The sequence below is a fragment of the Carcharodon carcharias genome, chromosome 4 (genome assembly GCF_017639515.1).
Source record: "Carcharodon carcharias isolate sCarCar2 chromosome 4, sCarCar2.pri, whole genome shotgun sequence".
Lineage (NCBI taxonomy): Eukaryota > Metazoa > Chordata > Chondrichthyes > Lamniformes > Lamnidae > Carcharodon > Carcharodon carcharias.
Genome location: NC_054470.1, coordinates 164,153,978 through 164,167,080, shown reverse-complemented (window position 1 = coordinate 164,167,080; position 13,103 = coordinate 164,153,978). Strand labels below are relative to the sequence as shown.

General features: G+C 46.2%; 1 protein-coding gene across 1 annotated transcript in view; it reads right to left on the bottom strand.

Annotated features, from left to right (window-relative positions):
* Positions 1-13,103, bottom strand: part of LOC121276709 — a 50,884-nt gene that overhangs the window by 23,101 nt on the left and 14,680 nt on the right. The window contains exon 4 of the mRNA XM_041185256.1: positions 3,312-3,394. Within this exon, the coding sequence (XP_041041190.1) occupies positions 3,312-3,394 (83 nt within the window). The remainder of the gene's footprint in view (positions 1-3,311; positions 3,395-13,103) is intronic.

Below are 13,103 nucleotides of genomic sequence, written 5' to 3'. Positions count from 1 at the left end.
AATCATTGCACTTATCTAACGAGTAACAGATGTTGAAAGTATTACTGAAGGGGATAAAAATTTATTTTGGAATTTTTCAAGGCAAAATAATGAAAAGTTTCACTTAATCCTTCAGAACAAGGAATTTCTCTACTGTGCTAACTTTATAACTGGTTAAATCTGTTTGCCACACTGCTGTGAGCGTTTTGAATCTCATTTTAATTGACTTTGTCTTGTAAGACAGTTGCACACTTCTTATGGCTATCTACATCACTTAAAATATGCAGCCGCATGTTGGCACATGATGCCATCCAGGACAAAGCAGCCTGCTTGATTGATACCCCATCCAACAGCTTAAACATTCACTCCCTCCACCACTGAAGCACAGTTGTAGCAGTGTGTACCATCTACAAGATATACTGCTGCAACTCATCAAGACTCCTTTGACTCCAAACCCATGACTTTACCATCTAGAAAGGTAAGGGCAGCAGACACATGGGAACATCACCACCTAAAATTCCCCTCCAAGCCACATACCATCATGATTTAGAACTATACAAGTTCTTTCACTGGATCAAAATCTTGCGACTCTCTTCCTAACAGCACTATGGGTGTACCTACACCACACGGATTGCAGTGGCTCAAGACAGCAGCTGAACATTACCTTCGCAAGGGCAATCAGGGATAGGCGACATAGGCTGGCCTTGCCAGCAACATCCACATCCGTTGAAATATATTTAAAAAAATAGCCTGCTGCTCACAGACCTGAAGCTCCAAAGGAGAGAGGGGGGTCATTAGAGTGGCGCAGCTTGCAGAAGGTTACACAGGCAGTGGATAAGCTTCCTTGACACGTCTGAACAGAAGTGAAGTGCTTCAGGAGGCTCAGGGTCTCCTGTCAAGTGGTGGTAGACATGTGTAGCTTCCTGGAACAAGACTTACTGGCCACACTGCCCTCAACTTCTTTGCCTATGGCTCCTTCCAGGACCCTGTGGGAGATATTTGCGGTCAACAGTCCACAAATGCGTAAATCAGGTACTGACTGCATTGGAGTGTCAACCTTCTTATTCGGAGGTCAGAATGCTACCAACAGAGCCATGACATAATCTCAATTTTAAAAAAAACTCCACACTAAGAATTGTTTGTGGTGCCTTTTATCTACAACCAAAACATAAAGCAGTTATGGAAACTAAAACCTCAATAGGTCAAATTATTATTACTGTAGTTAAAAATGGCACACAGTGAACTTTATTTGAACATTTTACTATTAAAGTAAAACATATTAGCTAACAAAGAAGTGGTTATAGTACTGGACTATAATCCCAGAGGTTGAGAGTTCAAACCCTACTACATAAAATTGGAAAATTAAATTTAATAAAGCAACTAACATGGGCTAGGTCTAGAAAATGAATTACTGTAAAATTTGCCCCAGCCTCAAAATACCAACAAGTTCATAAATATTCTTTAGGAATGGGAAGTTGACATCAGTTCCTGGTCTGGCCTACTGGTCTCATTCCAGTTTTTAAATTCCTTCACGACCACACCTCTCCCAGCTCTGTAATCTTCACCAGCCCACCAAGATCTCTGTGCTCTTCCAATTCTTGCCTCTTTCTCGTTCTGCATTTAAAATCACTCCACCATTGGCAGCCATGCCTACAGCTGCTTAGGCCCTAAACTTTGCAATTTCCTCCCTAAACCTCCATGCCTCTCTATTCTCCATTAAGACCCTCCCTATAACCTACCTCTTATACCAAGCTTTTGGACATTTGTCTTAATATGTTCTTTTGTGGTTCAGTGTCAAATTTTTGTTTAATGTTCCTGCAAAATTATCTTGAGGCATTTTACGACGTTAAAGGTGCCATATAAATCTAAGTTATTGCAGTCCACACTTTTTGTTTGTCTCTTAATGCCTTTTTCTAGTAGTCTAGTATGCCACTCCATATAAACCGCACTGCTACCATCTGAAGGAAAGTGGCATGGGCAATAATCATGGCCTTGTCAGCCACAAAGCTCTCAAGGATAAAAAAAAGTTTAAAATGACCCCTCATCAACTGGTGCAAATTGATTACAATCATTCTTCATTATGGACATCACTGCACAATTATATGAAACATTTTTCTCATTTCTTCCACATCATCCATAAGTGAGGGATGGTGAGTACACTGCTCCCAGGCTCACCAATGCTTGCCTCAAACCACTGGTTAGAAGGCAGATGAGCACACACCAGGGTATTTCTGGATTTCTCCTCCATGTTATGAAGGGTTTTGTGGCTGGTCAGCACCTCCCGTGACAACATCACTAAGATGGATCACTTACAAAAGAGAGGAATTGAAGTCATGGGCCAGGAGGGAGACCTGCCTCAGAGTTGCCAGCCAATCTATTGGCCAACAGCTCTCGAGTCCTTGCAACACTAGAGGTCGTGGTGGAAAGGACTGGGACAGCAAGCGGTCCCAGAGCCCAAGTCCCAGAAGTCCAGAAAAGTTTTGGGGTTCTCAGGGCAGGATGGGGAGGTGAGGCCCAAGGGGATGTGCAGAATGGGGTGGGGGGATTGTGGAGTTCAGGGAGGAGGTTGGGGGTGAGGGGGGAGTGGAGAAAGAGGTGCCCCATGTTAATAGGAGACTGCTGATGAAGACGCACCCCCCACCCCCCTTCCTACCCAGGACCTGAACAGGGTTACATTTTGGGCATTTCCCCTGCCACTGCTCCTGAACTGCCAGCCTGAAAATTGAGGCTTAGTGGGAAGTGGCCCTTAAAGTGGTCAATAATTCTCCACTTAACCACCTCAACTGGACAAAGGGTGGGCGAACCGGCGTAGGCCTCGCCTGTCCCAGTGTAGAATTGCGGAGAGGTTGGGGTGGGGGTGTGGCGGGAACCCGGTGGGAAGGCCAACCGAGAAATTTTACAGGCGACCCCCGCTGCTTACAAACCCACCTGCGGGGGATGTAAAATTCTTCCCATAAACCAATGTCTTATCATTCTAAAGTGCACCACATTATCCACTGGTGTCTCTGCGTTCTTAAGTGATGGATATCTGGAGTAAGGTCAAGGCTATAATCAACTATCTGGTACTAATACTTTAAATAACTGCAGGAAAATAAATGATTTCTTTAGTTTGCACCTGTTCATTTAGGAACTTGAATTTTATTTTTAAAGGTGTAGCTCTTAATGAGAAAATAAATGCACCTTTTATCCACTAATGGAACACCACAGACATGCAAAGGAAATGCAACTATGCTTGCATAGATGCCCCATTATCCAGTACATTGTGTTCTCAGCAAACGTCAGGATGTAATCTAATACAAGGAAAAGCATTCAGAACAGAGATAAATACTTACTCCACCTCCTACAGGCATCTTGTCCACTGAGGATTTTGCCTTCAAATGCTTTTCCTGTAAAAGCTTTTGTTTCTGTTGAAGACCTGGTTTATCAAATATGCAAAATATAGGTTAAAAGACTTACAATTTTATTTGGCATGCTACAATTCTGCAAGTGCAAAAAATAGCTTTTAAAAGAACAGTTTGACAGTTTTAGCACATTTTGCACTAATGTTGCTGAAATCAAGGTCAGATTAGATTTGATGAGCAAATATGCTTCAGACAGTTCACAATAGTTTTAAAAGAACGAGCATTGTTCATTGTCAGGGGCTTTCATTGATTTAGCATGGATCAAACAGCAGGGAGAGGCCATAATTGCTCGTTTCTTGCAGGAAAATCATCAGCAGGTAAAATATGAGCCAAATAAAGAGTGGAAGATTTGAGAAGTTTATACAATATGCTCAATTGTAACACACCGTTACATGTTACAACTGCAAATGATGCCAAAGTGTACTTCTCTCGATTTCAGTTCCAGTTAGCAATATAAATGTCAAACTCCTGTTCTATCAACAGCAGAGATCCATCTTTCTCATGAGTCTTAGGAACTGCTGCTGGATTCACCAGCTCTGCTTCTGCTCAACATACAATGAAGAACAGTACAAGATGGACATTAAGAGGCAGCCTGATGTAGCACTACTCTCTCAAAACTAGCCTTGAAATATAAAGGCAAAGAGACTTTTCAATTCATAGCCAAAGATACTGCCAGATCTTTCATAATTCCTTGGGCTCCCTTCCATTCGTAGTTGCATTGTTCTCTCAATAACCAAACAACTCTGGTTGAATTACTTCATCCAATTTGTAGCGAGTTTTTATGGTAGGACATCCCATCCTTTAGTGTTTATGGGTTATAGAGATGCATACCACAAGCTTCTTGAGGAGACAGCACACATAAATTTTGAATCCGTGTTTTACTATTTTGCCTGCATAGTAAGTTACATCAATTGATTTGACAGTTCTTAGCATTTTTATTTAGATTTATTCACCGACGAGGTAACAGCATCAGGAACAATGTTTTCTAAACAGGACAAATCATTAAAGAAAACAGAAATGGGACCCAGCTGGCTGGGCTCTAACAGCCACATTACCCAGATGCAGGGGCTACTCAAGGTCAACATGTGACAGTTTGGCCTGTTAATTGTATGCAGGGTGGGCATGAAATAGGATTTTGTGCCCCATAAAAAGGAAGACACTGAAACTTTGGGGGTTGACTTAGGAGGTGAATGCTTATAATGTGTAGCTCTAACTAAATGCTCATAGGGTGGTAAAAATTAGTGACAGTTTTATCCTTCAACCGGCTTTCTGGATTAAACACTTATTGTTCAACGGTGAGGAGAGGTAATACTGCTGATTCTGCTGCTGCCAGTGTAAGCTGAAGCCTGGAGAGGATTGTGCCAGACCAGTTCCTGCTGTCCCAGGTGAAGACATCTCCCAACACCACCAGCAAGATCTCTACTAGAGACTAATAATCTCGAGAAAATGCACCCTGCAGCACCCACCTACCAACCTTGGCTTTGAGTGGCGACCCTGTCCCTGTAAAATTTTCACTGTCCCTCCTTTTATCTTTAGCTCACTCTCTAACTCTGATAGGCAACCGACACAATCTTTATTCTTCTCACTAAGTGTTGTGTATATTTTAGAACTGCACAAGAGAGAGGCCAATTTCCCATCATTATTTAATGGTGTTTTTTTGCCTTTTCAGTGCCCTTCTGTGCAGATGAAGGTCATCATCAGAAACATCAGGCCTGAGACTTGGGGCGAATGTAACTCGCAAAACTACAACGGTGACTGTGTGGCGGGGTCTGCAAGAACCTAAATGGGAAAGGCTGCCACTTCTATTCCCACTGCTTCTGTGGACCACCATTTATGCTAATTACTAAGAAGTATGGGGGTGAAGAGCTACACTCGCTCCAATTTGACATGCATCCAGATCATGCCTGGGGTTGTCAGCCCTTCAGTCATTGTAGCTGCCTCAAAGATGTATGGTAAGGCTGTGCCCATTCTGAAGACCAACCCGGGTGGAGCACCTGGCCTTCGAAAGGGGGCTCATGGTGGGTGGGGTCTGCCTTCCAAAGAACCCTCTGGAGGCCAGTGTGCTGCGGATTGTTACCTCCAAGATCCTGCCCTTTATCTGGGTGTACTCTTCCTCTGACACCTTCACCAACTGGGGGAGGTGAGGTTGGGGATAGTGCTGATCCTGCTCAGCTTTAGCCAGAGCAGCCCTCACCATATCTTCTTCAAAGAACAAAGAAAAGTACAGTACAGGAACAGGCCCTTCGGCCCTCCAAGACTGCGCCAATCATATTGCCTGTCAAACTAAAACATTTTGCAGTTCCGGGGTCCGTATCCCTCTATTCCCATCCTATTCATGTATTTGTCAAGCTGCCTCTTCAACACCACTGTCGTACCTGCTTCCATCACCTCCTCTGGCAGCGAATTCCAGACACTCATTACCCTCTGGGTAAAAAACTTGCCCCCACACATCTCCTCTCAAGGTTTCTCCTCTCACCTTAAATGTATGTCCCCTAGTAATTGACTCATCCACCTTGGGAAAAAGCTTCTGACTATCTGCTCTGTCCATGCCACTCATAATTTTGCAAGCTTCTATCAAGCCGCCCCTCAATCTCCGTCGCTCTAGTGAGAACGATCAGAGTTTCTCCAACCTCTCCTCATAGCTAATAACCTCCAGACCAGGCAACATCCTGGTAAACCTCCTCTGCACCCTCTCCAATGCCTCCATATCCTTCTGGTAATGTGGCGACCAGAATTGCACGCAATATTCCAAGTGTGGCCTAACCACGGTTCTTTACAGCTGCAGCATGACTTCCCAGCTTTTATACTCAATACCCCTGCTGATGAAGGCAAGCATGCCATATGCCTTTCTGACTACCTTATCCACCTGCGTTGCCACTTTCAGTGACCTCGGACTTGTATACCCACATCCCTCTGCTCGCCGATGCACTTAAGGGTTCTTCCATTTGCTGTATAATTCCTACCTTTATTATACCTTCCAGAATGCGTTACCTCGCATTTGTCCGGATTAAACTCCATCTGCCATTTCTCCGCCCAAGTCTCCAATCGATCTATATCCCATTGTATCCTTTGACAATCCTCTTCACTATCTGCAACTCCTCCAACCTCAATGTCATCTGCAAACTTACTAATTAGCCCAGTTACATTTTCCTCCAATCACTTACGTATACTACAAACAGCAAAGGTCCCAGCACTGATCCCTGTGGAACACCTCTCAGTCACAGCTCTCCATTCAGAAAAGCACCCTTCCACTGCTACCCTCTGTCTTCTATGACCAAGCCAATTCTGTGTCCATCTTGCCAGCTCACCTCTAATCCCATGCGATTTTACCTTCTATACCAGTCTGCCACGAGGGACCTTGTCAAAGGCCTTACTGAAACCCATGTAGATAACGTCCACTACCCTTCCATCGTCGATCATCTTTGTCACTTTCTCGAAAAACTCGATCAAGTTAGTGAGATATGACCTCCCCTTCACAAAACCATGCTGCCTCTCACTAATATGCCCATTTGCTTCCAAATGGTTGTAAATCCTGTCACGAAGAATCTTCCTGCACCAAATCTTTGTGCAAATGGCAGAGGGCATAGATAAGGCATTTGGCATTCAATACCTGGGGGGCCATCTCCCATGTCTTCCAGGCATCTGGTGGCATCGATATCATGCCTGTAAGGAAATGGGGCAGGTACAAAAAAAAAAGTCCCATCTCATGGGTCACCAGAACAACCAAAGCAGCTAAGACTTAATGGGAATGGTGGCATAATGGTATTATCATTGGACTAGTAATCCAGAGACCTAAGGTAATGCTCTGGAGACCCAGGTTCGAATTCCGCCACGGCAGGTATGAAATTTGAATTCAATAAAAATCTGGTGATGACCATGTTGATTTTTGTAAAAACCCATCTGGTTCACTAATTTCCTTTAGGGAAGGAAATCTGCTGTTCATACCTAGTGTGGCCTACATGTGGCTCCAGAACAATCGCAATGTAGTTGACTCTTAACAAGCCACTCCGTTCTATCAAACCACTAAGAAGTTTCAAAGGAATTAAACTGGATGGACCACCCAGCATCGACCTAGGCACCGGAAATGACAATGGCAAACTCAGCCCTATTGACCCTGCAAAGTCCTCCTTACTAACATCTGGGGGCTAGTGCTAAAATTGGGAGTGCTGTCTCACAGACTAGTCAAGCAACAGCTTGACATAGCCATACTCACGGAATCATATCTTACAGATAATGTCCTGGACACCACCTTCACCATCCATGTCCTCTCCCATCGGCAGGACAGACCCAGGAGAGATGATGGCACGGTGGTATACAGTAGGGAGGGAGTTGCCCTGGGAGTCCTCAACATCAACTCTGGACCTCATGAAGTCTCAGGCAACAGGTGAAACATAGGCAGGGAAACTTCCTGATTACCACGTACCAACCCCCACACTCAGCTGATGAGTCAGTGCTCCTTCATGTTGAACACCACTTGGACAAAGTACTGAGGGTGCCAAGGGCACAGAATGTACTCTGGGTGGGGGACTTCAATGTCCATCATCAAGAGTGGCTCGGTAGCACCATTACAGACCAAGTTGTTCGAGTCCTAAACATAGTTGCTAGACTGGGTCTGCAGCAGATGGGGAGGGAACCAACAAAAGGGAAACACATGCTTGACCTCACCCTCACTAACCTACCTTCTGCAGCTGCATCTGTCCATGACAGTATCGGTAACTCTGTTTCTCTCCACAGATGCTGTCAGACCTGCCGAGTTTTTCCAGCAGCTTTTGTTTTTGTTACACTATAGATAGGAGTGACCAGATGTGGAGACAAAGGCCCATCTTCGGCCTTGAGGATACCCTCCATTGTGTTGTGTGGTACTACCATTGTGCTAAATGGGATAGATTTTGAACAGATCAAGCAACTCAAGACTGGGCAACCATGAGGTGCTGTGGGCTACCAGCAGCAGCAGGATTGTCATCAATCACAATCTGTAACCTGATGGCCTGGCATATCCTCCACTCTACCATTACCATCAAGCCAGAGGATCAACCCTGGTTCAATGAAGAGTGCAGGAGGGCATGCCAAGAGCAGCACCAGGCATACCAAAAAATGAGGTGTCAACCTGGTGAAGCAGTACTACTTGCATGCCAAACAGCATAAGCAGCAAATGATAGTCAGAGCTAAGCAATTCCACAACCAATGGATCAGATCTAAGCTCTGCAGTCCTGCCAAATCCAGCAGTGAATGGCAGTGGACAATTAGACAACTCACTGGAGGAGGAGGCTCCACAAATATCCCTATCCTCAATGATGGGGGGAGCCCAGCACGTTAGTGCAAAAGATAAAGCTCAAGCATTTGTTACAATCTGCAGCCAGAAGTGTCGAGTGGATGATCCATCTCAGTCTCCTCCAGAGGACCACAGCATCGCAGATGCCAGGCTTCAGCCAATTTGATTCACTCCAAGTGATATCAAGAAACGGCTGAAGGCACTGGATAGCGCAAAGGCTAAGTGCACTGACAATACTATGGCAATTGTACAGAAGACTTGTGCTCCAGAACTTGCCATGCCCCCACCAAGCTGTTCCAGTATAGCTACAACACAGGCATCTACCCAGCAATGTGGAAATTGCCCAGGTATGTCCTGTACACAAAATGCAGGACAAATGCAACCCAGCCAATTACCACCCCATCAGTCTACTCTTGATCATCAGTAAAATGATGGCAGGGGTCATAAACAGTGCTATCAAGCTGCACTTGCTTAGCAATAACCTGCTCACTGATGCTCAGTTTGGGTTCCCCCAGGACCACTTAGCTCCTGGCCTCATTACAGCCTTGGTTCAAACACGGATAAAAGAGCTGAACTCCAGGGGTGAAGTGAGAGTGACTGCCCTTAACATCAAGGCTACATTTGACCAAGTGTGGCATTAAGGAGCCCTAGCAAAACTGGACTCAATGGGAATAAGGGGGAAAGCTCTTTGCTGGTTGGAGTCATACCTAGCACAAAGGAAGATGGTTGTGGCTGTTGGAGATCAGTCATCTCAGCTCCAGAACATCACTGCAGAAGTTCCTCAGGGTAATGTCCTAGGCACAACCATCTTCAGCTGCTTCATCAATGTCCTTCTTTCCATCGCAAGATCAAAAATGGGAATGTTCACTGACGATTGCACAATGTTCAGCACCATTCGCAACTCCTGAGGTACTGAAGCAGTGCATGTCCAAATGGAGCAAGAAATCGACATGAAAGAGGTGGAGGTGTCAGAGGTGGAGGTGACAGAGGAGATGGAGATGGAAGTTTCCCTCCCAGAAAAGGAGGCAACAGTCCTCAGAAGTTGGGGGAGAACCTGGAAAAGGGATGTTTCACGGTGGAAGAGGATTAGTGCCCATTGCAGATCCTGTTATGTCCTCCAGCCACCATGTGCTGTTGGTGGGTTATTCAACCTCAGGGAGGGCAAGACAGATCCCTCTGTCCAGCCTGTGCCTCTCATGGACGGGAGGGAGGAGCAGGGGATACACCTGGCATAATCCAGGCACCAGTTACTAGGTTTAGCATCCTGGAGGCTGAGCTAGCCCTTCAACCAGACATGGTGCAGGAATTGTTCAACCTAGCCAAGGATTTGAATAAAATGCCCCCACATGCTAGGTCACTGACTGACAATGAGGGAGGGGAACACCCCCCTTTCTCAGTCTCTGACTTTGGCATCAGGGATATAGTGCTGGGCATGGTATCCACGTCGTGGTACAGGCCAGTGCCTGAGGCAGGGCCACAACGCACTTCTGCCCTCTGGACTAGACCCTCAAAGAAGCCCTTGAAGACCCTATCTGCTATCAACCCTGGGAGTGGGATGGTGTCAGAGGTAGGGCCAACTAGGCCACCTGCTGCACCCTGTGCTGTAGGCGGGTCAGTCGCTAATGATGACGACCTAGAGGAGGACCATGGCGCAGTGGAGAGCACCAGGGATAATCTGGGAGTCCATCATTAGCAAGGTGGTCGACGCTCTTGTGCCCTCTACTGAGCTTCCTCTCATCCCTTTTGCAGAACTGAAGGAGGACCTGGCTGATAGCTTAGGTTGCTGTGACAAGCTTCAGCTGGCACTCAAGTAATGGTTGGGGCTAGCACTGCTGGTTAGATCTGTCTACTCTGCTATAAACACCACAGGCACGAGTAAGGACATGAGTCAACTCGACCTGGCGATGAGGGAGGGGAACACCCTCCTTTCTCAGTCTCTGACTTTGGCATCAGGGATATAGTGCTGGGCATGATATTCATGTCATGGTACAGGCCAGGGCCACAACAACGTGCTGCTGCCCTCTGGCCTAGACCCCCAAAGAAGCCCACGAACAGCCAATCTGCTTTCGCAGGCCCAAGGCATTCCTCTCTGAGCTGTTGAGAGAGTTGAGGATCACCAGTGACTCTGCCCCCTCCCCACTATAGAGAGTGTATGGTGGTTCCAGTAGACTCACGCCATGAAGAAAACCATAACCAGCCTCAACAACAAAGGCAGCAGAGATTTCTCAACTTCTCAGAAGGAGGAATGATGCTGTGTGCTTCCTGCAGGAAACCCATGTTGTACCAGGAGACAAAGCTAAATAGCTCCTTGAGCGACAAGGAAGGCTGTATTTGAGCCACTTCACTTTCAGTTCAGGGAGGGTGGCTATCTTGCTTCATCTCACTTTCTGGTTGGGCAACATGCTGCTTCACCCAGTGAACGTATTTGCTCCCCAGGCCAGCACACAGTAGGCTTACTTCTTTGAAGTGTCAGCTAACCTTGACTCCAATGATGCTACCGCAAGCAGTGATTTCAACTGTACCCTTGAGCAGAGGGATCACTCAGATATCCCAAGCAGCCAGCCGGCATTGGAGAAGTTGAGGCACCTGGTTGGGTCCTATGACTTGGTGGATGTCTGACAAAATCTCCCGCAGAATACCAGCACTTTCACTTTCTAGGGGTTTGGAGGAGAGGGGGGTCCAGAATAGATCACCTTGACATTTCTTGGGTGTATGTCTTCTGCATTTCAGTGGCTTCTACGTGGCCAGTGCTGTGCTCGGACCACCAACCGAGGGGCGGATAGAGTCTGCATGCTCCTTCTGGAAGTTGAATGATTCTAGGCTGACCAGTGAAGGAAGCAGGGGGCCTTTCCCTCCTTGAGGCTCTGGTGGGATGTGGCCAAGGCTCACATTCATATTCTCTTTCAGTAGTACATGAGGGAGTCAACCAGGGAGTGGAAGGCCAGCATCAAGCGGTTGGAGCAGGTGGTTTTTGAACTGGAGGCCTATCTTGGTTAGGCCAAAGACCTAGCCCTGAGTAAGATGTAGGAAGAGAAGGAAGGCATGCTAAAGGACCTGCAGTTTGTTAAAATCACATGGAGCATTTGCAAGGTCATGGATCTGGTTCCGCCAGAACCGGAATGCAGCTCCCCCTTCTACTCATTGGAAAAAAATGTCAAGGGTTCGTGAGCAGTTTTTGGGGTCGCTGGCTGGTGACAGGTTCCTTGTCTTAGATCCAGAGGGCATCACTGCCCAGGCCCAAGCCTTTGATGGTGCTCTGTTTACTCAAGATCTGTCCAGCAAAGATACCCAGAGTTTTGCAGGAGGACCTACCAAAGGGGTGCCTGGAGGGCTCTGAGTGACTCGATGCTCTGCTTAGCCTGGCTTTCTCTACCTGCTTAAAAACTGGCAGTTCTTAGCATGGTCTAGCAGAGCCATGCCTGATTGCCTCATTACTGTGCTGGCCCACAAGCTGCCCTGACCAGTCCTACACGGTCCAGCTGGACAGTCCACGATAACATTCACTTGGTCCGGGACCTGATCCAACATTCCCAGAGGGCTGGTCTGTCAGTCACCTTCCTTTGCCTATATCAGGCGGTGTTGGACAGGGTGAATTACAAATTCTTATCCAGGACTCTGTGGGCATTCGGGTTCAGGCATATTTTGTCGCCCAGATCTGATTTCTGTACACCACTGCAGAGTATCTGATTAAGGTTAAGGATATTTCACTTCAGGAGAGGATGGCATCAGGGATGCCTTATGTCTGGCCAGTTGCATGTCATCAGTGCAAAGGCTTTGTTACAAATATGAGGTTTATGAGATTGTTATATTTTGTGGGTGTGTCTTTAATTTAGGGTAAAATGAACAGGGTCATGTGCCTGTTCTAAAGTCTGCCTGACAACAGGTCTGGGTGATGTGGCTGTTAAAGATTAAAAGGGAAGCCCAGATTGTTTTGCTGGGAAGAAGGTGTAAGTGTGAACACCTTACAATGGCAGTAGCATTTTTGTTTAATGTTAGTCTCCAAAGTCCCAGGGAGCTGCTGAGTGTGTAAGGTTGTAAACAGTTATACTTTAAACTGTCCATTTATTTCCAAGATAGAAGAGAGTTTAGAGTCTAAAGAATAGCTAATCAGCATTTCTAACTGGATACAAGACACTTCTGATTCACGTTGCCATGGAGGTGGGCTTTGAGAGGGGTAGATTCCTTAGGAAGTTATTGTGAGATAGGATTGCAAGTTTCCTAAATATTATTGAATATCACAGACAGGTAAGTCTGCCAGGAAAGAGCGAGCAACTAGAAACTGAAACTCACTGTGGTTCACTGCTCAGGAATGTGGGTGGGAGCTTGCACTTGGACTGAAAAGACCAAATTCATGAGTTAAAACGAGACTGGAAGATTTGCCTAGCTTGCACTAGAGAGAGAATCTTCAGGAAAACGCTCACGGTTAACGGTAGTTCCAGGGTTAAAAATTA